At 42.2% G+C, this 20,418-nt stretch overlaps 10 protein-coding genes across 10 annotated transcripts; 5 read left to right on the top strand and 5 right to left on the bottom strand.

The window, feature by feature from the left end:
* Positions 1 to 252: 252 nt before the first annotated feature.
* Positions 253 to 1,513, top strand: EAE98_005207 (uncharacterized protein; the record flags this gene model as incomplete). The annotated part of the gene is made up of 7 exons (XM_038952828.1): positions 253 to 315; positions 428 to 455; positions 532 to 546; positions 614 to 663; positions 719 to 738; positions 814 to 1,365; positions 1,444 to 1,513. 7 exons carry the CDS (start codon positions 253 to 255, stop codon positions 1,511 to 1,513), a joined length of 798 nt encoding a protein of 265 aa, XP_038810670.1.
* Positions 1,514 to 1,913: 400 nt separating this feature from the next.
* Positions 1,914 to 3,602, bottom strand: EAE98_005206 (uncharacterized protein). The gene is made up of 2 exons (XM_038952827.1): positions 2,981 to 3,602; positions 1,914 to 2,682 (listed from the first exon to the last, which is right to left on the bottom strand). Exons 1-2 carry the CDS (start codon positions 3,481 to 3,483, stop codon positions 2,100 to 2,102), a joined length of 1,086 nt encoding a protein of 361 aa, XP_038810669.1. The 5' UTR covers positions 3,484 to 3,602; the 3' UTR covers positions 1,914 to 2,099.
* A 422-nt stretch (positions 3,603 to 4,024) lies between these two features.
* Positions 4,025 to 4,649, bottom strand: EAE98_005205 (uncharacterized protein; the record flags this gene model as incomplete). Its single annotated transcript, XM_038952826.1, has 2 exons — positions 4,025 to 4,585; positions 4,647 to 4,649. 2 exons carry the CDS (start codon positions 4,647 to 4,649, stop codon positions 4,025 to 4,027), a joined length of 564 nt encoding a protein of 187 aa, XP_038810668.1.
* Positions 4,650 to 4,889: 240 nt separating this feature from the next.
* On the top strand, positions 4,890 to 6,452 carry EAE98_005204 (uncharacterized protein; the record flags this gene model as incomplete). The annotated part of the gene is made up of 3 exons (XM_038952825.1): positions 4,890 to 5,130; positions 5,189 to 5,402; positions 5,456 to 6,452. 3 exons carry the CDS (start codon positions 4,890 to 4,892, stop codon positions 6,450 to 6,452), a joined length of 1,452 nt encoding a protein of 483 aa, XP_038810667.1.
* A 235-nt stretch (positions 6,453 to 6,687) lies between these two features.
* EAE98_005203 (uncharacterized protein) lies at positions 6,688 to 7,468 on the bottom strand (the record flags this gene model as incomplete). Its single annotated transcript, XM_038952824.1, has 2 exons — positions 6,688 to 6,782; positions 6,841 to 7,468. The coding sequence occupies 2 exons, from the start codon at positions 7,466 to 7,468 to the stop codon at positions 6,688 to 6,690; spliced, it is 723 nt and encodes a 240-aa protein (XP_038810666.1).
* A 1,479-nt stretch (positions 7,469 to 8,947) lies between these two features.
* Positions 8,948 to 10,846, top strand: EAE98_005202 (uncharacterized protein; the record flags this gene model as incomplete). Its single annotated transcript, XM_038952823.1, has 1 exon — positions 8,948 to 10,846. The coding sequence occupies one exon, from the start codon at positions 8,948 to 8,950 to the stop codon at positions 10,844 to 10,846; it is 1,899 nt and encodes a 632-aa protein (XP_038810665.1).
* Positions 10,847 to 11,553: 707 nt separating this feature from the next.
* Positions 11,554 to 12,615, top strand: EAE98_005201 (uncharacterized protein; the record flags this gene model as incomplete). Its single annotated transcript, XM_038952822.1, has 3 exons — positions 11,554 to 11,953; positions 12,034 to 12,371; positions 12,424 to 12,615. The coding sequence occupies 3 exons, from the start codon at positions 11,554 to 11,556 to the stop codon at positions 12,613 to 12,615; spliced, it is 930 nt and encodes a 309-aa protein (XP_038810664.1).
* A 716-nt stretch (positions 12,616 to 13,331) lies between these two features.
* On the top strand, positions 13,332 to 14,395 carry EAE98_005200 (uncharacterized protein; the record flags this gene model as incomplete). Its single annotated transcript, XM_038952821.1, has 2 exons — positions 13,332 to 13,758; positions 13,821 to 14,395. The coding sequence occupies 2 exons, from the start codon at positions 13,332 to 13,334 to the stop codon at positions 14,393 to 14,395; spliced, it is 1,002 nt and encodes a 333-aa protein (XP_038810663.1).
* A 1,144-nt stretch (positions 14,396 to 15,539) lies between these two features.
* On the bottom strand, positions 15,540 to 15,857 carry EAE98_005199 (uncharacterized protein; the record flags this gene model as incomplete). The annotated part of the gene is made up of 1 exon (XM_038952820.1): positions 15,540 to 15,857. The coding sequence occupies one exon, from the start codon at positions 15,855 to 15,857 to the stop codon at positions 15,540 to 15,542; it is 318 nt and encodes a 105-aa protein (XP_038810662.1).
* A 247-nt stretch (positions 15,858 to 16,104) lies between these two features.
* On the bottom strand, positions 16,105 to 20,288 carry EAE98_005198 (uncharacterized protein). The gene is made up of 2 exons (XM_038952819.1): positions 19,952 to 20,288; positions 16,105 to 19,899 (listed from the first exon to the last, which is right to left on the bottom strand). Exons 1-2 carry the CDS (start codon positions 20,075 to 20,077, stop codon positions 16,288 to 16,290), a joined length of 3,738 nt encoding a protein of 1,245 aa, XP_038810661.1. The 5' UTR covers positions 20,078 to 20,288; the 3' UTR covers positions 16,105 to 16,287.
* Between the last annotated feature and the right edge of the window lie 130 nt (positions 20,289 to 20,418).

Here is a 20,418-nt window from a genome sequence, read left to right as displayed (position 1 = left end):
ATTTTCCACATCGCAAGGTTCACTAAGAATTATCGGCTTCAGCTCTTACCTCTGTCTGTTTTTTCCATTGTTTTTTTTCTTCAATTCTTGGCTAGCGATACACCTATCTATCCTCGAAGAATCCGACTTCCCCGCGTTCCGAAGCCCAAAAAGTCTTTTCGTCCTACAATAAAGGGCAACCATACGGCCACCTGCATTTTAAGTCAAAAATAAGAAAAGAAATCTTTCATACTCGAAAAGAAAAGAAGAGCTATGCCACAAGGAAGTGGTTTCCACCCATTTGGTGGCAGATTATCCAAGCATATGGGCAATTCGGTATGTATCAAGCACATGCGCACTTTGCTTGTCAATTGGTGACTCCGGCGGAAGGACAGTCGCAGCAATAAAGCAATGCGCAACGTGGAACTGACAAACACAATCATTGTAGCTTTCTCCTGAAGCTGCATATCTAAGTTGTGAGTCTGCCTTTTCATGATCGCTTTGCCGTCGCTGCGGGGTTCCTCTGGCTTATTGCTAACACTCACTTTTTAGATTATGATGTACGATGTAGGTTTTCTCAACACTTTTGAAGGAGACACACGCGAACTGGCAGACTAAACTATGGCGATAACAGTGACAAGAGAAGACGTTAATACGTTGAAGGATGACTGGCTTACGGATAATGTATACTTTCACATGATTCCCTCTTCCAAATAATTACTGACGAACTGTTTGACAGACAATCGCCTTCTGGCAGGAGTACGTGAATTCTGTTCCACCTTTCGCAAATACGTGCCTTTACAAGAGCCACTACTAAACATTCCCTTCAAACAGATATCTCGAGAACGAATACCTCAAGCGATACCCCTCCTCCCATATCGTCCTACTTCGACCTTCCATGGCATATATGCTACGAATGCACGAAAACCCAGTCCTACTCAGGTCCGCTCTTCCAGACTTTCGTCTCACCACTCACATCTTCCTCCCCATAAACGATAATCGCAATGTTTCCCAAGCAGAAGGTGGATCTCACTGGACACTTCTCCTCGTATCCGTTATCGATGGTGTAGCATTCCATTATGATTCTCTCTCGCCCTCGAATTATGAAGAAGCAAATACGACGACTTACAAACTAGGTCAGTTACTGGGTCGTCAGTTGAAGTTTCTGAATCTGCAGGATACTCCCCAACAACAGAACGGAAGTGATTGTGGGGTTTACGTGTGCATTATCATGCGCCATTTGTTGTTGAAGAGATTGTTGTGCGCAAACGCGAAGGAAAAGGTTTCTATGAGTATGGGAGGAAAATTGATTGATGCAAGTGGAGCGAGAAAGGAGATGCTGAAGATTATTGAGGGTTACAGGAAGGAGGGAGAGAGACGGAGATCGTAAGTTCCCACCATCTTCAACATTTAAAATACGTGGGTTGAGCGACCGAAATGAACCCCCCGCTAACAAAATTACAGACAAGACGAAAGTCGTAGCTCATCCCCTTACCAAAAGGGTAATCGAAGTCCTCCCCGAATCGATTCATGAGCTACGCATACATGAAAATGACTACAAGAAATCATCAGGCGTTACGGATTTATGACAGGGCTGGATTAGGACAATGAGCGAGATGAGCGATACAATACGAGGCACAAGAGATATGATTGCATGCTATTTCTTTTCTATACGATCACACGAGACGAGCTTTGCGTTCTGGCAAATGGGGATGATATGTGCGTTGGGAGTTAAGTTGCGAGCTTCACTAACGATGAATTCAGACTTGCATTGTGATTTTGGTGGCATGGGGGGCATGTAATGGTACGAATTGTATGAAGTGGCGAGACTTTTGCTAGGGTTAATGGTTGCTTGGGTGTGGCTTCTTTTTATCGAAGGAGAGATAGAGCCCAGGCTCGTTACTGAAATCAATGAAATTTGAGCATGATAATCAGTTTAACTTTGGGTGGTGAATGTCGGTTTTGGTATTCGTGCTGTTATCCTGCTACCAAAACAATATTGAAACGCTAAGTATATGTTTGAGCATGCGTGCCGTTGACTAGAACGACACCACGAGCAACCGGGATTTTGTTTTTACAATTTTGATATTTCCAATATCTTCGTCAACTTTGGTTCCTCATTAACCCAGAAGCTTCTTCACAGTACTAGGAGGATTTCCACACTCCTCCAACAACTTTTTATGGCCCTCCATAGCCCCCTTACAAAACGCTTCTAAATCCATCTTCTCAGCCCCCTCCCATTTCCCATCCGCACCCCCATCAAAAACTTCCATACTAAACCATCCTCTGAATCCCGTTCCGAGTACCGCTCTCGCTACTTCTACTATAGGTAGATAACCCCCGTTATATGGATATGGTCTAAAATCATGACTCCACCTACCCCTCGCTCTCAGCTCTTCCTTTTCCTTTTCAGCAGGGGTGGTGGGGATAGGTACAGGCGGTTTATATGCGTCAGAGATTTGGAGGAGGTAAATTTTCTCGGGAGGAACGGTGGTAGTGAGGGATTGCAGAGATTGGGTGAAATTCATGTGGAGTTTTGCTTGGGTTCCTAGATGCGAGATGAGTCCTGAAGAGGTGCTTGGGTCGCCGTATTCGCCGCCGGCGGTTTGGAAGGTGTCCAGACAGAGGCCGATGTTGGGGCGGTCGACTAGTTTGACGATTTCCCAGACGGAGGCCCAGGTGGGGGCGTGAGTTGCCCAGCACCTAGAGGCGAGGAGTGTCAGCTTGCGTCGATAAAGAATGGGATAGGATCACCAGTGGGTGCATGGATTGACGGGACACTTCCGAACTTTCGAAATTTCTGATAATTTCATCCTTCAATTGTTTGATATCAAAATTTATGATTTGATTGTTTCAAATCCAATGAATTGGTGTAACAACTTCCAGGATATCTGATTCGATATATCAAGGTATATTCACAAGTCCATTTTTGTAGTGTCCCGTCAATCCATACACCCACTGGTGGATGGAAAAGGAAAAGAGAGGAAGGGGGGTTTCTCACCAATTCTCATAAGCAAGACGAAACTTATGTTCCGCGAGCAAATCACACAACTCCCTCAAATCATCCGCCAAAACATGAAAGTCTGAGGAAATATCTGGCGAATCCGAACTTCCCACTTGCAACATATCGGTACCCACAGCCTCCATGACACGAATCCAACCCTTCGCCCGCTCAAAAGCATCTTTCCTTTCATTCGATCCCTTTGGCCATCCCTCGAAGTTCGAAAATGGTTGTAGCATCATTATTCCCAAATTATTCTTCTCGCATAGTTGTTTGACTTCGGTTCCAGCTGAACATAATGAATCGTAGTCATTTTCTTTGATTTCTTTTTTATGAAAGGTCGAAGCGAAGGAAAGGAGATCAGGAAAGCCAAGTTCAATGGCTGTGAAGCCTGCGGAAGAGATTGCAGAAAGTTTAGAAGAAAGAGGGGTTGAAGATGTGCCAACAGAGACACTGGCGAATGACGCCGGGATTTGAGTGAGAGATTCTGGAGAGATGGTCATGGTGAAAAATTGATTTATCTAGAGAAGTTGTGAATCCCAATTGAGCTTATAAATTATGGACGGGAGTCAAAACACTGAAGGTGTTGATTGCTTTTTATATAGGAAGTGACGTCAGGAAGGTGGTGGGGCAGTTGTTTCACGTGATTGTTTATCATAGAAAAGAGTTTCGGAATCATTCGGGAAAGCACTGTCGTTCCCCTGTGTCAGACGTTTCGGAGGATCTGGAGTTTGGTGGTGGTGGAGAAGATTGTATGTTTGCCAATGTTTGGGTGACATCGGCAGTATCATCGGCCGGCTGCAATGTGTGCATATACGCGATTCATGATATACCGAATCCTCTCATCCACTCGAATGATACATGATACTCCGCCAAGTTGCATGAAATGTATCTGTGGGTATTCTTTCATGTGAAAAAAACAGGCTTTTAGGTCCATCGATTGTAGATTGATAAAGGGTAAAATAATAACACGTACCATACTTGTGGTAATTGGGTATCTCAAAACAGAAAATATGTCCATGTCCGGTGGAAAAAGTGAAACAATCAAGGCTTTTTGAACTCCTCCTTCTGCTCCATGGTTTGTGAAATGAATCCTCTCAATGCGGCCCATCTACTCGCAGTCCCTGAAGCAGCTGGCACTTCTTGACCCTCTACAGTAGTGACGTCTTTCGGTTTCTCCTCCGTAACTCCAGCCAATTGTGCCATGTTCTTTCCAAATCTCTCCCTCTCCATAGCCTCCAACTTCTCCCTCTTCTTCGTTGCTCCAGGTCGACTCTTCATACTCTTTTGCTTGATCTTTCCACTCTCTCCTCTGCTAATCTTCTCCAAGCCTTCTCCCTCAAAATCCGGTAGTGCATCTGCCAGACTTTCTAATGTGGTAACCAATTTCTTGTTTGGACGTCTGCGCTTCAGAGGTTTTGAATTGCCTTTTTCGATACGGTTGACAAAGGCGGAATGTTTAATCGTTCGCTTGTCCTTCTTGGACTCGATGAATGAATCTGATATAACGGCACCTTCGCGATGCACAGGTGGAACGTGGATACCTGAGCCTGCTTGAGAAGCCTTTGCGCGCATAGAATTTCGCTTTTTGGGTGCAGTGGGCGCCTGTGAGGATAGTTAGTTTTGCGACTCTAATCAGGAAAGATAAGTATTCTTCCAGACGTACCATGATCGCGAATTGATTATCTCTTGAAATCTAAAGTGTCACAAGAAAAATTGCTTGAAAATTGGTGAAAGTTGTCAGTGAGAGCTTTGGGGGTAAAAATGTTCACTGGTGCATTGAAAGCTCCAAGGTCTAGGTTAACTTAGCGAATAAAAAAAGTTGTCGGAACTAGGTATTTTTATGAAGCGACTTTCATAATTTACCTACTCACCTACGCTATAAAAATCACAACCACAGGAAACCAATATGAATTCTGCTGAGGAAAAGGCAAGTGCTTTACGGCGTCAAATAGCTGATGCCGAGACCCAACTTGCTTCTCTAAAACTACAATTATTGAGTATCGAAGGAAAAGATGTCAACTCAAAGGATCCTGGAGTCACAGAAGAAGAAGGTCTCGTGACTCATGACGAAAGCAAATGGCCCATGACTTTGGAAGAATACAAACGATATGGAAGACAGATGATTGTGCCTGATATTGGTATTCAGGGTTAGTTGTTAGATCTCTGGACAAATTTTTCTTGAATACTTTACTGATCATGATTTAGGACAATTACGACTTAGATCGGCTTCTGTTCTCCTAGTAGGAGCTGGAGGTTTGGGATGTCCGGCTGCTGCATATATCGCCGGTGCTGGAGTTGGCACTATTGGAATTGTCGATGGAGATACTGTAGAAGAGTCGAATTTACATCGACAAGTATTGCATAGTACAGACCGAGTAGGTGTTAATAAAGCTGTCAGTATTGCTAAATATATATCTGGGTATGGATCCTCCCCAAAAATCCTGGCGAGCATACATACTAACAGCTTATTAGCTTGAATCCAAATGTAAAGACAAATATCTACGAAACACATCTTACGCCCCAAAACGCACAGAATATAGTCAAAGACTATGATTTAGTTCTCGACTGTACTGACCACCCCACCTCCCGTTATCTCATCTCAGATATATGTGTTCTTCTCCAAAAGCCACTCGTTTCAGCCTCAGCTCTCCGAACAGATGGCCAGTTAATAGTTTTGAACAATCCTGCCTTACCTCCTGGTGATCTATTAGGTGGTCCATGTTACCGCTGTGTCTTTCCCACACCACCTCCACCCGAAGCGGTGACGAGTTGTGGCGATGGAGGAATTATCGGTCCCGTTGTAGGTGTAATGGGAGTTTTACAAGCTTTGGAAGCCATTAAACTTATTGCATCTGGAAGATTGGCCGCCGTTGGGGAAAATAACGAGACAAGCTCTACCCCCAAGACGAATCCTACTACAATGTTGTTATTCTCTACAAATGGAACGTCGCCATTCAGAAATGTCCGTTTGAAGGGTAGAAGATCAAATTGTTTCGCTTGCGGAGAGGAACCTCAGTTGTCTCTTGAGCAGCTGAAATCTGGTTCAATGGATTACGTCTTGTTTTGCGGCATGACGCATCCTATCAAGTTGTTGAGCGATGAAGAGAGGGTTGAGGCAAAAGATTACGAAGAATCGATAAGAAGGAAGCAAAAAGATCATTTGTTAATCGATGTCCGAGAGAAGGTGCAGTTTGATATCTGTAATATTGAAGGATCACACAATATACCTTTCTCATCATTTCAAGGCAACGGAGTCAACAAAGATCTCCCACTATCAACGCTCACCGATGGTCTGAGCCCAAAAACTCCTATATATGTCGTTTGTAGGCTTGGGAACGATTCTCAAGTAGTCACAAAAAAGATGAAAGAAATGGGATTGGATCTCAAAGGCGACAGATATATTGGTGATATCAAGGGAGGTTTACGATCTTGGAAAGAACAGGTAGATAGCTCTTGGCCCGAATACTAGACTCTAGTGTCAAAATCAAGACGTTGAATTTTCAAAGGAGCGAGATTGATATTTGAGTTGGTATTGTGTGCCAAAAGTGCATAATGTGAAGCACCATAAGGAGTGGTTCCATGAACGCCAAAATCGTACAACTGCTTGCTAAGTTGATGTTCTTGCTTGCCATAAAAAACGATAATCATTATAACCCGCCATTCCTTCCACCATTTTTCCTATGCGTTCCTAGTTGGATTGGGTTCTACACGTATGTTTGTCGTTTCCTGTTGAAAGCTCTTTGATCCTTCAACCATTGCCTGTAACCGGCTACACTTGAGATTTTCTCGCCGTAATAATCTAAACAGATCAATTAGCAGTATTCTTTAATCGTTCATGAACCTCAAATCAAACGTACCAGGCACCGGATTCGCCATTGAACTCGCACTAGGATCCACCCTATACTTCTTAACCCTCGCATAAAACTCCTTTTCCTTAATATCCATCTGCTGTCTAAATTTCCTGTTCTTCACATTGAACGCCGCAGTCCCCAAAATTGGTCCGGTCAACCATCCAGCTCCTCCACATGCGAATGTTACTAATCCCAATGTAATGAATGGATCCAATGGGATTTGTCCCACTAGTGCATCCATATCCGTATGTGTAAGAATCTGCGCACCAATTGCGAAACCACCAAATCCCGTGCCGATGGAAGAACCGAGTTGGAACCAGCGACGAGTTCGACGGAGCTTGAAGAATGTATTCCAATCTAGAACTTCTGTTTGCGCAGCGCTGGACTTTGAGGTTTTGGTTGCTGAGGAAGATGTAGTTGTGGATGCAGAACGAGTAGAAGAGGTACCGGATTGGAATGCGACATTGCGTTTATAGTTGGGAACCAGAACTCGACGTCGCGAGCTTGGTGTTTGAGGATCTGGAGTGCGAGGAGGGGTAGTTGATGCTGTTTGATAGGTACATGATGTGAGGAACGATGGCTGTATGCGGCAGCTAGCTGCTGCTGTTCTTAATGTTGGCGCTGAATACAGCATTGTGATAGAGAGAGAGGTAATTGCAATATCTGGTGAGTTTTTGTGGTGATGACGAAAATTGAAAGCTTTCTTGAGAGCTTGTTTGTTGATCCTAGTATTTTGATATCGATGGTTGGGTTCAAACCGGTTATTATTTTTCTTAGGGCGGCGGTACGTAAGAGTTGAGGCCCCGGCTTATCGCATACTACCCTTTTTCATAACAAAATCCCTGTAAAAAAGTCGTTTTCCTATATAAATTTATTTCTTTTATAATTTATTTAATAATTAAAGAATTAATTTGAAAATCTTTTATATAAGAAATTACTATATTTGAAATCTTAAAAAATAAATGAATTATTTTTAATATTTTTTTTGATATAGTTATAGATTTTCAAAATTAAAATTTTTTGAAATTTATTATATGTAATGCTTTTCCTATACAAAAAAATCGATTTTTTTGGATTTTTTGGAAATTTTAATTTTAAAAATCTATAATTATATCAAAAAAAATACTAAAAATAATTTATTTATTTTTTTGAGTAATTTTAATAATTAATTATAATATATATCAATTTTGATAATTTAATTTCTATATTTATTGAAATAATATATAGTTCAAAAGTTAAAGAAATGAAGGTTTTTGGTGTGTTTTCGATTAGTATGCGATAAGCCGGGGCCTCAACTCTTACTATTTACGAGTTTTGAGCTAGCGCAGCAAGAGCTCGAAAAGACAGTAATTCATCTTAGTAACTAGAGTTCGTAGAGAAAAAAAATAAAGTAAACAGACTAGGTAAAGTCATTAAAAAGTCGATAATAAAAAGTAAATTATTTTTATTAAGTTTTTAAATATAAAGAACGATCCTTTCAGATTACTACTTAAATTATTTTGATTAAATATTATTCTTTCGATTCTAGAGTCTTTTGAATAATTGAATACTAACTTATTTTTAATTATTAAATGAAAATAATCAAAGTTTTATTAAATAATAAATAGTAATAATACAAAACGAGAACTATTACTAAAAATTTAGTTTTAAAAGTAGTATTTTTAAAAAAGTAATATTTTAATGATTTCGAATTAATATCTTAACTATAAGAATCTTTTAAAAATAAATTTTAATTTCAAAGACTGATTTACTAAATTAAATAACTAATAAGAATCTCTTTATCAATAAAATTCTTCTTAAAGTATTTCTAAAAATAATTATCATTAACTCTTTCTTAATTTATTCTTTATCAAAATCTAAAGATTCTAATAAAGATACTTCTTTGAGTTTCATTTTTGTTTCTTAATAAAAGCTAAAGATTAATCTAAATTTAGTAGAGTGAAAGATTCGCGTTTTTATTAATCTTAGATTAAGTTAATCTGATCTCTAAAACAATCTCAACTTCAATTTTCTTCAACACAATTTCGATTTATTTAACGGAATCAATTTCCCTACGGGGAGAGAAGAGTCTCCTTTAATAATAACTTATTCAATCTGTCCATTTGACTTCTCAATGTCTTCCGAAAATAATTCAGACTTCACCGGGGAAGATACGTGTTTACCAAGATCAAAATTGGCCTTCGATTTCAGAGTAGTCGAAAGACCGATTTATAAACCAAATAGCGGTCCACCACTTCAATCAATTTCACTCATTCCTCCTCACGAATTAAAAGGAATTATTCTTGATTGTTTTCCATACCCGAAGCCAAACGACCCTAGCCACTTCCTAGTGGGCTATGAACGGGAGCCACATAATCGCATTATTATACACCCAAATAATATACGCAATTATGTATCAGAGTATACTTTGGAAAATTGGGAGCATGAACGGAGCACTGCAGAAGAGAATCGTCTTATTAAAGAGCTTCAACCTCGTTTGATAGTATCAGAAAAAGCAAGAGTGTTGCGAGAATTGAAAAAAGCCGGAAAATCACGTGATGATCTCAGGGAGGAGGATGCCGAACAGTATCAGGCTTTGGGAATGCCGAAGAAGAGGGGCAGGCCTAAGTCTATGGCAAGTGTTTTCAAGCCAGCACCCAAGCCAGTATCTGATCAACCAAGTGGGAAGCGTGGACCTGGAAGACCTCGGAAAGTGGTGTCAGTTCAAGTTGTTTCGCCTACCATCTCTCACCCTCATCGGCCTTCTTTGTCTCAGCCATCCTTATCTCAGCCATCTCTATCTCAGTCATTTGCTAAAGCACCAAGAGCAATGTTGGAGCATACAATTGCCGACTCGGCAAGCGAAGAGGAAGATGAAGATACCGATTTAGCGCTTGATGATCAGCACAACCAAGGGGCAACCCATATATCCAACACCGCTATGAATTCGTCTACTATCCTGAGAGTTACAAGTCCGGCAACGGAGCATTCTAGTCAAGGTCAAGTAAATAAGACCCCTATTCAGTCACCACAGAAGTACAGATCCTTCAAGATGTCACCTCACGATCGTCCCAAGAAAGCTGCAATTCTTCCTGGCATGAGTGTAGACGCATACCCATACGACAATTTGAAAGCCAATGCTAGCAATAATAAAAAGAGCATAAAGTTCGACAAAGGTTCAAGCACCCAGAACCAATCTCCAGCAAGCCTTCAGTTACCCCTTCTATCAAGTGGCGAACAGTCCACTGGTCGTACAGTTCAAGGCACAAGTCAGAAGCCTCAATCTAAAATTGTCGATTACTTCAAGGATTCTGGTACTAAAATCCCTGCTTCGAAGACGCTTGATGTGAACCGAAATTACGAGCCTTCGTCTAGTTTGAAGCGCAAATCTTCTCCGTTTATAGGACGAGAAGGTGAGTCAAGTGGAAAGTCCCGAAGTAAAACTCGAAGACTTGGAAAAGGCTCCGACGATTATTATGATGCCGAATACAAGGGAGCTTCGAAGAAGAGGTCTGGGTCACCAACCATTGAGAATTGTGAAACGAGCTCCGAGCCAAGATCAAGTGCACGGCGTGGAAGCGATGCTTTCAACCTGCGTAGCTCTAGAAGTAGAAGTCGACGACTTGAATCTTCTCCTGGTAATAGGATGGAGCTCGAGGATGAGAATGAGGATGCGATTGGAGATATGGATGAAGATGAAGGCGAGCAGAAAGGCGAGCAAGCAGCTTTTGGCGGCAGACCGCCAACATGGGATGTAAAATCAATCTTGGATCACAAGTACGAATGGAATGACGGTGACAACAAGCAAGAACTATGGTATCTTGTTGATTGGAAGGGAGATTGGAACCCGACATGGGAACCTGCCAATGGCATCTCGGAAGGGGCCGTTGATGATTACATCGCTTCGAGGCAAGCTCAAGGACTTGGCAATCTCTCTGTTTCAATTGACGCGATAGATATAGGGGGAAATAGTGATTCGTTATCACGAGGCGATGATCTAGAATGCAGTATTGAGGACGACGGGTACTCGTAGTCTTTGTTCTAGGGAAGAAGTCTGAACTCTAGGTTTTGAAGGAAGGGAAATGGCAAATTAAATATAGAGCAACGAGACAAAATTTGGGAGATCAAGTCGGGGGTGTGGATAACATTGTATCTGGCATCGGTGGATCATTAGGAGAATCATAATGGGAGGCGTCTGAGGCTATGTTTGGTAGATTTGAGGCACATTTGGCCATTATTCGCAAAATGACTCGAAGTCTTAGGTAGGCAACGGGAATGGTGATTCTCATAATTATTACAGATACCCAATAGCATACCACATTAGCAGTTTTCCCGAGATTTTTGCAGAGGGTATTCGTGCAGGGTGTTTTTAAGGTCTAGTCTATGCATGAAATACCAGGAAGAGCAAGTGCTACCGGGATTTATGGCAATTAGGCAATTGATCGCTAATATGGGTGTACCCCGCCTCTGACCCCCACGCGTAGCTCGCATTATCGACGTTGAGGATTGGGGACTCGGGCTCAAGATATTTAAATGATCACAGCTGTACTATCTGCATTTGCTTGAAATTAGATACTTCCCTTCCTTGCTTCTGAACTTATCTTCCAATCTTGTTATCTGAACGCCATTTCTACGTTCATATACTTTATATAGACATACTGGGCCGATGACCAGATTTGTTCATTTAGATAAGCAAGCTAATATAAAACGTTGCGAATTTATTCCTGTCCAGTTCAGAAAATGGCATCTACAAAAGTGGATCTCGCCTCTCCCGAACCCTACATCACTCCCGCCGAGATCTACAGCGGTACCTCATTCAACATCGGCGGCAATCCCAGCCCAGATAATTCTTCATCGACCCCACCAATAACTCTCCGCATAGCAACCGGAGGAGCTGGTCAATCAGGGCTTATCCGTGCTCTTGCCAATAAGTTTATCGAGTTCGAGATAGACAAAACAGGTTGTCCACGATTCAGCATTGCATGGTTATTATCAGATACGTCTGCAAGTTTCAACTATTTGGGAAGTAGAGCGGCGGATTGTAGCATAACTTATCATAAGATTGCAGAGGAGATAGCTTTAAAGCAGGGAATTGCAGAGAGGAGGGAGTATGCTTGGAGAGATCATTGGTTGCTTGTTGGTAGGTTGTTTGCTGTCTCGTCTTGACGACCATATCCAAGCTCCATTTGAAATGATCCATCCCGTTCTGATGATTTCTAGGACCGAAACGAAACCCTGCCGGGCTTCCGCTTGATAGTACAGACGACTCTACAATATTTGATCTATTCGGTCAGTTATTTATGGCTTGTGTAGAGAATCCAAACATTAGATTCTTATCCCGATATGATAAATCAGCCGCCAATATCAAAGAATCTTCTATTTGGTCAGCCATCGGTCAAACTCCGTGGGCACATCCATATTCAAGTTGGTATCATCGCTACATAGAGTTTCCGTTTGCTGCTTTGAGGGCTGCATGTGCGCTAGGCGAGTACACAATTACGGATAAGGGTACATGGTTAAGTGTTGAAGAAGAAATTAGAGATAAGATGAGTATTTTTGTATACTATGGTTCCATCTCCAAGATGTGTGTTGAGCTAATGTGTTGTGTAGAAAGCGAGCACAGATGCCCCAGATGATCCATTATTGAATCCTGCACATACATTAGTAGGCACGAGAGGCAAAAACATAGTCATGGCTCATAAATTTGCAGATTGGATGATAGCAAGGGACGGTGGTCAGAAGGTCATCGAGGAGTTTGAAGTGAATGGTGCTATCTTATACACTGGTGCACCAAACTCTTAGGAAGGCAAATATAGAGAATTAAATTTCTCCATAAGTTCCTTTGTTCAAACCATCTGAACAACTGAAGCATTCAAAAAAAAATTGAAGTTTTGGCTGAAAGTTTAAGGTATTTGGAGGGTTTGGAATTTTGGAGACTTCGAGTGCATCGCCAAGTATAATTTCATCAAAAATTTGGAGATTTGCCACGGAGTTATTTCTACATGATGCATCGCGTGGATCACGTCTAGTATTGTCATTCACTCGTTCTAAGAAAAGTATCCTCTTTCTTCAATGTCACAAGTTGGATAAGAGGGGCTAATATTGCAAAAATTGATATTTTGAAACACTCAATTTGAATGAATATAGTTAAATCAATAAATGTTCTGCAAGCAAGCCTTGGTTCTTCCACAATCACGAGCTTCTGGATGTTATGGGAATCAATACAATTGCATATAAACTTGATAATGTGAGTGAATTGGTTGAAATTTGATTCTTTCTCGTCAATTCTACCACCTAACTTCTTCATAGCTGTCGGGATATCGATCATGTGATCAATAGAGGGCACTGTATTGAACTAGCGTATACACTAGCGCTAGCACTTCACTATATTAAATACTAGCTTCCCATAGATAATAATGATCAAGAACGAATACAACCATAATAGACTAAAGTACTTTACACTTATCAACCAAGTTGATACCAACAATAGCATACAAGTCCCTCACAATTCCACGACCATGGACGCTCAAGGCAATGAAGAGGAGCTGGATCGACGCTTTGAAGTACTCGCTACTAGTACAATCGCGCACGATAGAAGGGGAGCAGCATACGTCGGACCACCAGGACAACTTCCATTCGTCAAAACTAACACCAAACAAGCAATCACCCCAAGACAATCATCTGCTGGCGCATTTGACAACTTTCCACTTGAGATACAACAAGAAATATGCAAGAACCTCGATTTCGAAAGCATAGTAACATTTAGTAAAACAAGCTACGCCGCTAAGATCATTGTCGACTCTGTTTTTATATTTACAGAAACCACGTCAAAAGCCCCTTGCTTCTTAAAGGCTATCGCTGAGCTAAAACTATTGCATGTCCACTCGGTAGCAACCATAGCTCATGTATTGAGTCCATCGTCTTGCGATTTCTGTCCAAACTACGGTTCTTTTTTTTTCCCTTGACTGGTAGTCGGTGCTGTTTCTTCTGCTTGTCTACTGAATCAGAGTTTTCTCTCATACGCAAAACCCAGGCAATTAAATTCTTCGGTTCATCTTCTATCAAAGGCCTACCATCTGTATTCGCGAGGATGTTTTGTCCCCCAATTCCTGAAAATTATATGACAGAGGTAGTCGAATATTTTAGCGCCCAGAAAGTCGTCGATATGTGCAGCAGAAGAAGATATAAGACAAGACAATACCATACTGCTTCCGGGGATCGATTCCAACCTTCCCAACGCCTTCGATATTGGGGACCAGATCAGCGTTCTCAACCCATTTATGCAGTAGCCGTCAGAATCCCATTGCTAAGAGATTCCGAATCGCCCCATTACATGGGAGGGTACTATTGTAGACCATGTATTATGTCTTGGACAAAATCGAAAAACACCAATCGGCATAGGTTTTTACAAATACGCGTGATGAGCCCACATTTTGAAGACGGTTCAGCAAGAAAGATTGTAGATGATACGTTGAATCTCCCAGTTAGAACGATAGATGAGCACGTTAAGCATGCGAAAACTTGTGCGAATGCTCGGGCATTTCTATGGAAGGGTCGAGGCTACATTTCAGGAAAGAAATGAGTTTCGAGTTTGAGCAATGCCATCACGTCATTTCTTCTCGATTGTCTCATTTTATCTCAATGTTTCGGCAACAGTCAAGTTTTGAGTCTATGGTGATCGATAGCGGCAGAATTTATACTATTGTCACAACTTCGAATTCATTCAGCATCGCAATGGGCGCTACTATCTAGCTGAGCAGGAACTGTTCAAATTGGTTTTCTCCAAACTCCCTTCTCCTTCCACCGAACGATTCAACCTCCCAAATACAAATCATCAACTTCTACACTGGTAGGATCTTACCATGTTCTTATACGATGCAGTCGAACTCTCCTCGGTGATTGAGTAAGGGGCATGTGATACCCGAGTTTTCAGTTATCATAATATGAACAGGGCTCGCTTTGGGGGGGGGGCTAGACATATTGCGATGGGGATTTCAGGAGAGTTAATGCAAAAAATGAGTTTTTGGAGTACATGCTGGCATACATTCATCCAAGTTCCTGTGGGCATTTGGATTAAAAGCTCTTTTTTTTATACAAAATATGTATTAGCAAGTCAGTGGGGGTATTTTGATAGCACTGGATGTTCTCTCCACTTCAATTGTATTATAAAGAAAATAGGTTGAGCATCAAAAAGAGAAGCTGTATCAGATCTATTTTTGAGTTATAGCTTCTGTGACTTCAACGCCGAGTCTATGCGTCTAATGCATGATGGATGAAGGATCACTAACTCTAGCTGTTGCTTGTTATGATACTCCCCAAGAGAACATAACCACCCATGGAAGCAATTTGCTGGTGAGATATGAAGTGTGGATCTTTTATTTATTTTCAACACATTCTGGATATCTATGCATGAGAAAGATTACAAACATACGCAGTCAAACGATGAGCTAATAGTTTATAATTACTTTCTATGCAAATCTGAATTATAATCAATAACTAGCCATGCTCACTTATCATTACTACAGTCTAGTTTTGGACAAAAAGCTACAAGCTGATGACATATATCGATAAGTAAAAGTAGAAAGTGCGAGTGTTGAAATATAATGCCTCAGCCCTCCCTAACTACTCTCGACTAATAAACCATGTTCCTATATACCGGCTGCTTACTAACCGCCATCAACCTCGTTTCTCCTTCCCAGCCAGTCGACCACGCACAAACTCTTTCTTTAACCCTCGTTTAGTTCCAGCGGACTTCCGAGGGAAATATGTTTGTATGAAGTGTTCCAGTTGAAAAATATGCTGTTTAGGAAATTCTCTCGATTGAGACCCGCCTCTCTCTGTGCTAGGATAATGAGATCGTTGACTCCCGAAGACAAAGCAGCGATATCTGCGTTTGTCAATTCCGCGGTGTAGCGGAGGACAAATCTGCCGCAATTCGTATCTAAATCCGAATTCTGCTCTCTGTTCATGGCCCGAATTGCAATTCCACTGTCTGCGACAAGTCCATGGATAGTACTTGGAATCTCATCGTTGCGGGGTGACATACTATAATTCGAGAGTCGAGGTTCCCTTCCCCGAGCCCTCATCTTGCACACATAAAGTTCATACTTCACAGCTCGTTTACTTTTGTAAAATGCCATCAACGACTATCCTGACTATGTGTATTCTCAATATCAAAATTCGGACGTGTGGCTCCGTATTTGCGTTGAGAAAACGCATATGCGACAGCACGACGATGAGCCAGATTATTCGGATCGACCGCCATCCACACTACCTCGCCCTGGTGATCCCGCTTGATTAGTGCGCGGAATTGAGCTTGATCAATAGTCTAGACTAGAAGACTAAATGTAAATTTTGAGATTCTGAGAGTAGTTCAATATTAGAAATAGATTTATTAGATTCGGAAAGCATATGCCTTAGATTTTCAGACTGCAGTCCAGATTATTGAGATTCCTGACCATACCATATTCTACCCTACATTAAACTCGACCTCCCACCAACCTCTGTTCCCCCTTGTCCATTCGGCATATCCCCACTTCTTCCCACAACAAACTCCCTATATATTCCCTGTAACCTCCTTCGCTCGTCAGCACTAATACTTGGTCTTGTACCCTCCAAACTCTTTACTAGATGTTTCCAGAGAATGGTGACTTCTTGTTGACTCTTAACTTCCTTCTGCTCTCCTCTGTCTTCGCTCGAAACATCAATACCCTTGGCTCTCAGTTTCTCCTTCTTCTTTGCCTTTTTGATCTCTTCCAACTTGGCGGTAATGGCAGCTTTCTCAGCAAGTTGTTTGGAGCGATTATTACCAGCTTTTGCGCGTGTCTCGGCTTCCGTCCGATCCTCATCTTCACCATAGCGGAACTGCACAAAACTTCGAGGTCCGCTGGATGCTCCATTTGTCTTAGCACCATTACGTTTTCCTCCAACCTCAACTGGTTCATGGTCACCAAGTACATCGTGAATGGCTTCAAGTTGCGCATTGGATATCAAAGCCTGAAGATCTGCGCCAGAGTAGCCTTCAGTCCTACGAGCAATCTCAAACAGCCCTCCTTCAGGGCTGTCTCGGACTTCTTCGGATAACTTCAGCTTTTTGCCTAGTGCCTTAAGAATATCAAAACGATCATCCACATTTGGAAGATCACATATAAGGGACTTGTCCAAGCGACCCGGACGGAGTAATGCCGGATCAATTAGATCAGGTCTCGAAGTAGCTGCAAGTACATAAACTCCGGATAAACCTTCGGCACCATCCATTTGTGTCAACAATTGATTGACTACTCGATCAGTCACACCAGTAGAATCATGACCACGCTTAGGGGCTATAGAGTCGAACTCGTCGAAGAATAGTACACAAGGTCTAGCAGCTTCAGCTCGCTCGAAGAGATCGCGAACAGACTTTTCAGAAGCACCGATATATTTGTTGAGAATTTCGGGTCCCTTGACACTGATGAAATTCAAACCACATTCTCCTGCGACTGCACTTGCAAGGAGAGTTTTACCACAACCTGGGAATCCATACAAGAGTAGACCCGATCGCAATCGCAGTGGACATTGTGCAAAAATTGGCGCATAAGTAGTAGGGTACTGCAATGTCTCAAGTAGAATTTTTCGGGTCTCCTGCAATCCTCCGATCGAGTCAAAGGTGGTAGTGGAAGTCTGAAGAGTGACGTTTCGAAGCGACGCCGGAGTAAATCCTTTCAAAGCACTGTCAAAATCTTCTCTTGTGAGTCGAATAGAACCACTATCGGCGTTTTGCAAGGAGCTTGAGACTGTCCGAATCATTGCTTCGCTCCTGGCTCGTGCTACGAGAAGGACGAGGTCTCCAGGCATGTAACCATCAGTTTGACCAGCTAGGTCTAAGAAATCAAGATCTTGATCAATAACATAACCATCGCCTTCCGATTTCTTGGTACCTTCCGTACTCGAACCACCCATCCAATCAGTATCGTTGTACCTCTCGCTATTATCTGCTGTGCTTGGGCGGCTACCAGATGCCACTGTTTTTGTCGTAATTTCCGAGATGGCATTTTCCATAGCAACTTTTTCCATAACTCTTCTTCGCCCTTCTTTGTTTGGAGCTTTCAAGGCGACAATCTCTCGTACGCAATGACAACCGATGATATTTTTGTGAAGTGACTCTTTCGCTTGAGCGGTGGCAAGTAAAACAACGTTACTGCGATGCCCAATCAAGTATTCTCTAGCAATTGCAATTATCTTCTCGCTAATTAAATCACTTCGGAGATTGTCATTGCCCACTTCAAGCTCTGTTTCTGCGGGACACAATTTGTCAAGATCATCCAATATCACAATAGACTTTCCACCGATTCTTGCACCCCACGAGGCAGCCAAAAAAATCCGGTCAAATGTTTCGCGTATGGTTGAGACACGTGCCTCATCAGTAACGAATTTTCGACATGAAAGATATGTGGTATGATACCTGCCATCTTGCCGTAAACGATGTGCCAAGTGTTGAACTACTGCTGTTTTGCCAGACCCCAAAGCACCAGTGAGTAAAACGGAAGACAAGTGCGAAAGGTGTGAGTGTAGTTGTTCTATGAGGTTATCAATTCCCACAAGAACAGGAGCTTTTGCACCAAGACCATCGATCGCATTTGCTGCAAGGGTTAAGGGTCTTGGAATAGCGGGTTGAACCTCAAGATTAAATTTCTTTTCCGAACCAAGAAACCAACTACAAGACTGCTTTCCGGACTCTTGTGGTCCTTGCTCCAGACGAATCATTCCGCCTTCCCAACTTGATGGGAAGTCAGAACCTGATGGCTTGCCAAGTACCAAGCCATCAGTCAATGGTCCTTCAAAAATGCCACTATTAGAACCATTCTTGCTGTACATTTTCATGATTGATTTTGCAGCTTCTTCCCGCTCAGCTTTCGATTCCCCACCAAATTTGAGACCTTCACTCGCTTTTCCCGTGCTAGATGTATAGGGAAATATCTTGATGTGTGGAGTACCGGATTTAGAAGTGGGCTGAAAAGTTGGCTTTGAAGCTTGGGATGGGGCAGGCGCAACCCTTATCACACCTCCGACCATATTTTTACACCCCATGGAGGCGCAAAGTGAACTCGATAACGCCACATGGTATTGGTCTGGCGGTTCATCCCATGTCATCAATCTAGCTACTACCTTCGATGCAGGCTTCCCGGCACCACCGGTATTTTCATCTTCTTGTTGTTGTCGTTGTGGGTCGATTGGCTCTTGTAGAGTAGCAGGCTTGACAACGGTGACGGTGACCCAAGTGAGCCCTTTCAAGGAGTCACCGAGAATGAAGTCTCCATCAACCCAAATTTTCAATCCTCCATCATCTGCATCTTTCTCTTCTTCAAACCACTCTCCACAAAGTGCTCTGTCAATTCCTCTATAATACATAGCCGGCTTCGTTTCTTCACTTCGTCCACTTTTCCGACGTACAGCACTAGAAACACTTCGTCCGCCAACACTCTTCCTTGAAGATACACTCATATTTTCGCCCGTACTTCGTGATGGTTTCGACCTTGTTTTCGGGGCCACAATAACTTCTGCATCTGGTGCTAACTTCGAGAACGCAATGTTTGAAGGCGGAGCAGGAAGGAGAGACGTGACTATAATATTGGCAGTCGAGGTCGGTGAAAGGTGTAACGTAAGAGGATGCGGCAGTTGTGATGAACCACTCGGTGAAGTAAAGCTTGGATTTGGTAATGCGCGAATTTGATTGATGAAATTGAGCTCAAGAAAATTAGCATGCAATTCTATAATCTCCCAATCTTCTGGCGTCAAAGGTTCAATATTGATGGTATGGGCGACTGGAGGGTCGACGTGTATAGTCGCTGTAATTTTCTGTCCATCTGATATTCCCAATGTTCGCGCAAAGGTTGCATCTATCTCTACAACCTGGACTTCTTGCTCCCTACCAGATCCCCTCGTGCCACTTATCCCATCCCTCCCAACAATTGGTGCAAGCTTGCGCTTGCTTTGCATACCAGTCCATCCCACGAAGATGGATCGTTGAGTCGGGGCGCCATTCGTTTGATTTGGGCTCTGCGGAGGTGGAAGTCGGTAGTTCAACTCTACAATCACATTTTGTGCAAGCTATGGAGTGTGAGTGTGTGATTATGAGGTAGATAGATTCGTTGCGACTTACAGCATTGATATTAACTAGTAATGAAGATAATGATGAAGGCAAGTTAACCAAGCAATTCTTTAGATGAATTAATGATATCTCTGCAGGTGTAGCTTGACTACCACGTCCTTTTAAGTTTGAGGCCATAATTAAAGATGTTACAATAAAAATCAATATACCATAATGAGGGAGAAAAAGATAGAAAGGAGAGAGATTCCCAAAAGATGAAATGCCTTGAGCATTTCAACTGACCGTCACAAGTTCACCTCGGTATATCATTTCTGGAGCGCATACCCACCCGTACCTGAGAGCTGCAAATGCGGTTCCGCTTATTCATGGCATACAGTACCACTTGACATTTAACCCTTTCCGAAATGAACTCAAAATCAAAAATCTATTATTTTGCGATTGAAATGACTGTCAATTTTTGATTTCGTATTTTAGAATTTACCTTTCCAATTTGACTGATTTTAAATCATTCAATTGAT

Source organism: Botrytis deweyae (genome assembly GCF_014898535.1).
Source record: "Botrytis deweyae strain B1 chromosome Unknown BDEW_010, whole genome shotgun sequence".
Classification (NCBI taxonomy): domain Eukaryota; kingdom Fungi; phylum Ascomycota; class Leotiomycetes; order Helotiales; family Sclerotiniaceae; genus Botrytis; species Botrytis deweyae.
This window is presented reverse-complemented; position numbering and strand designations above follow the sequence as displayed.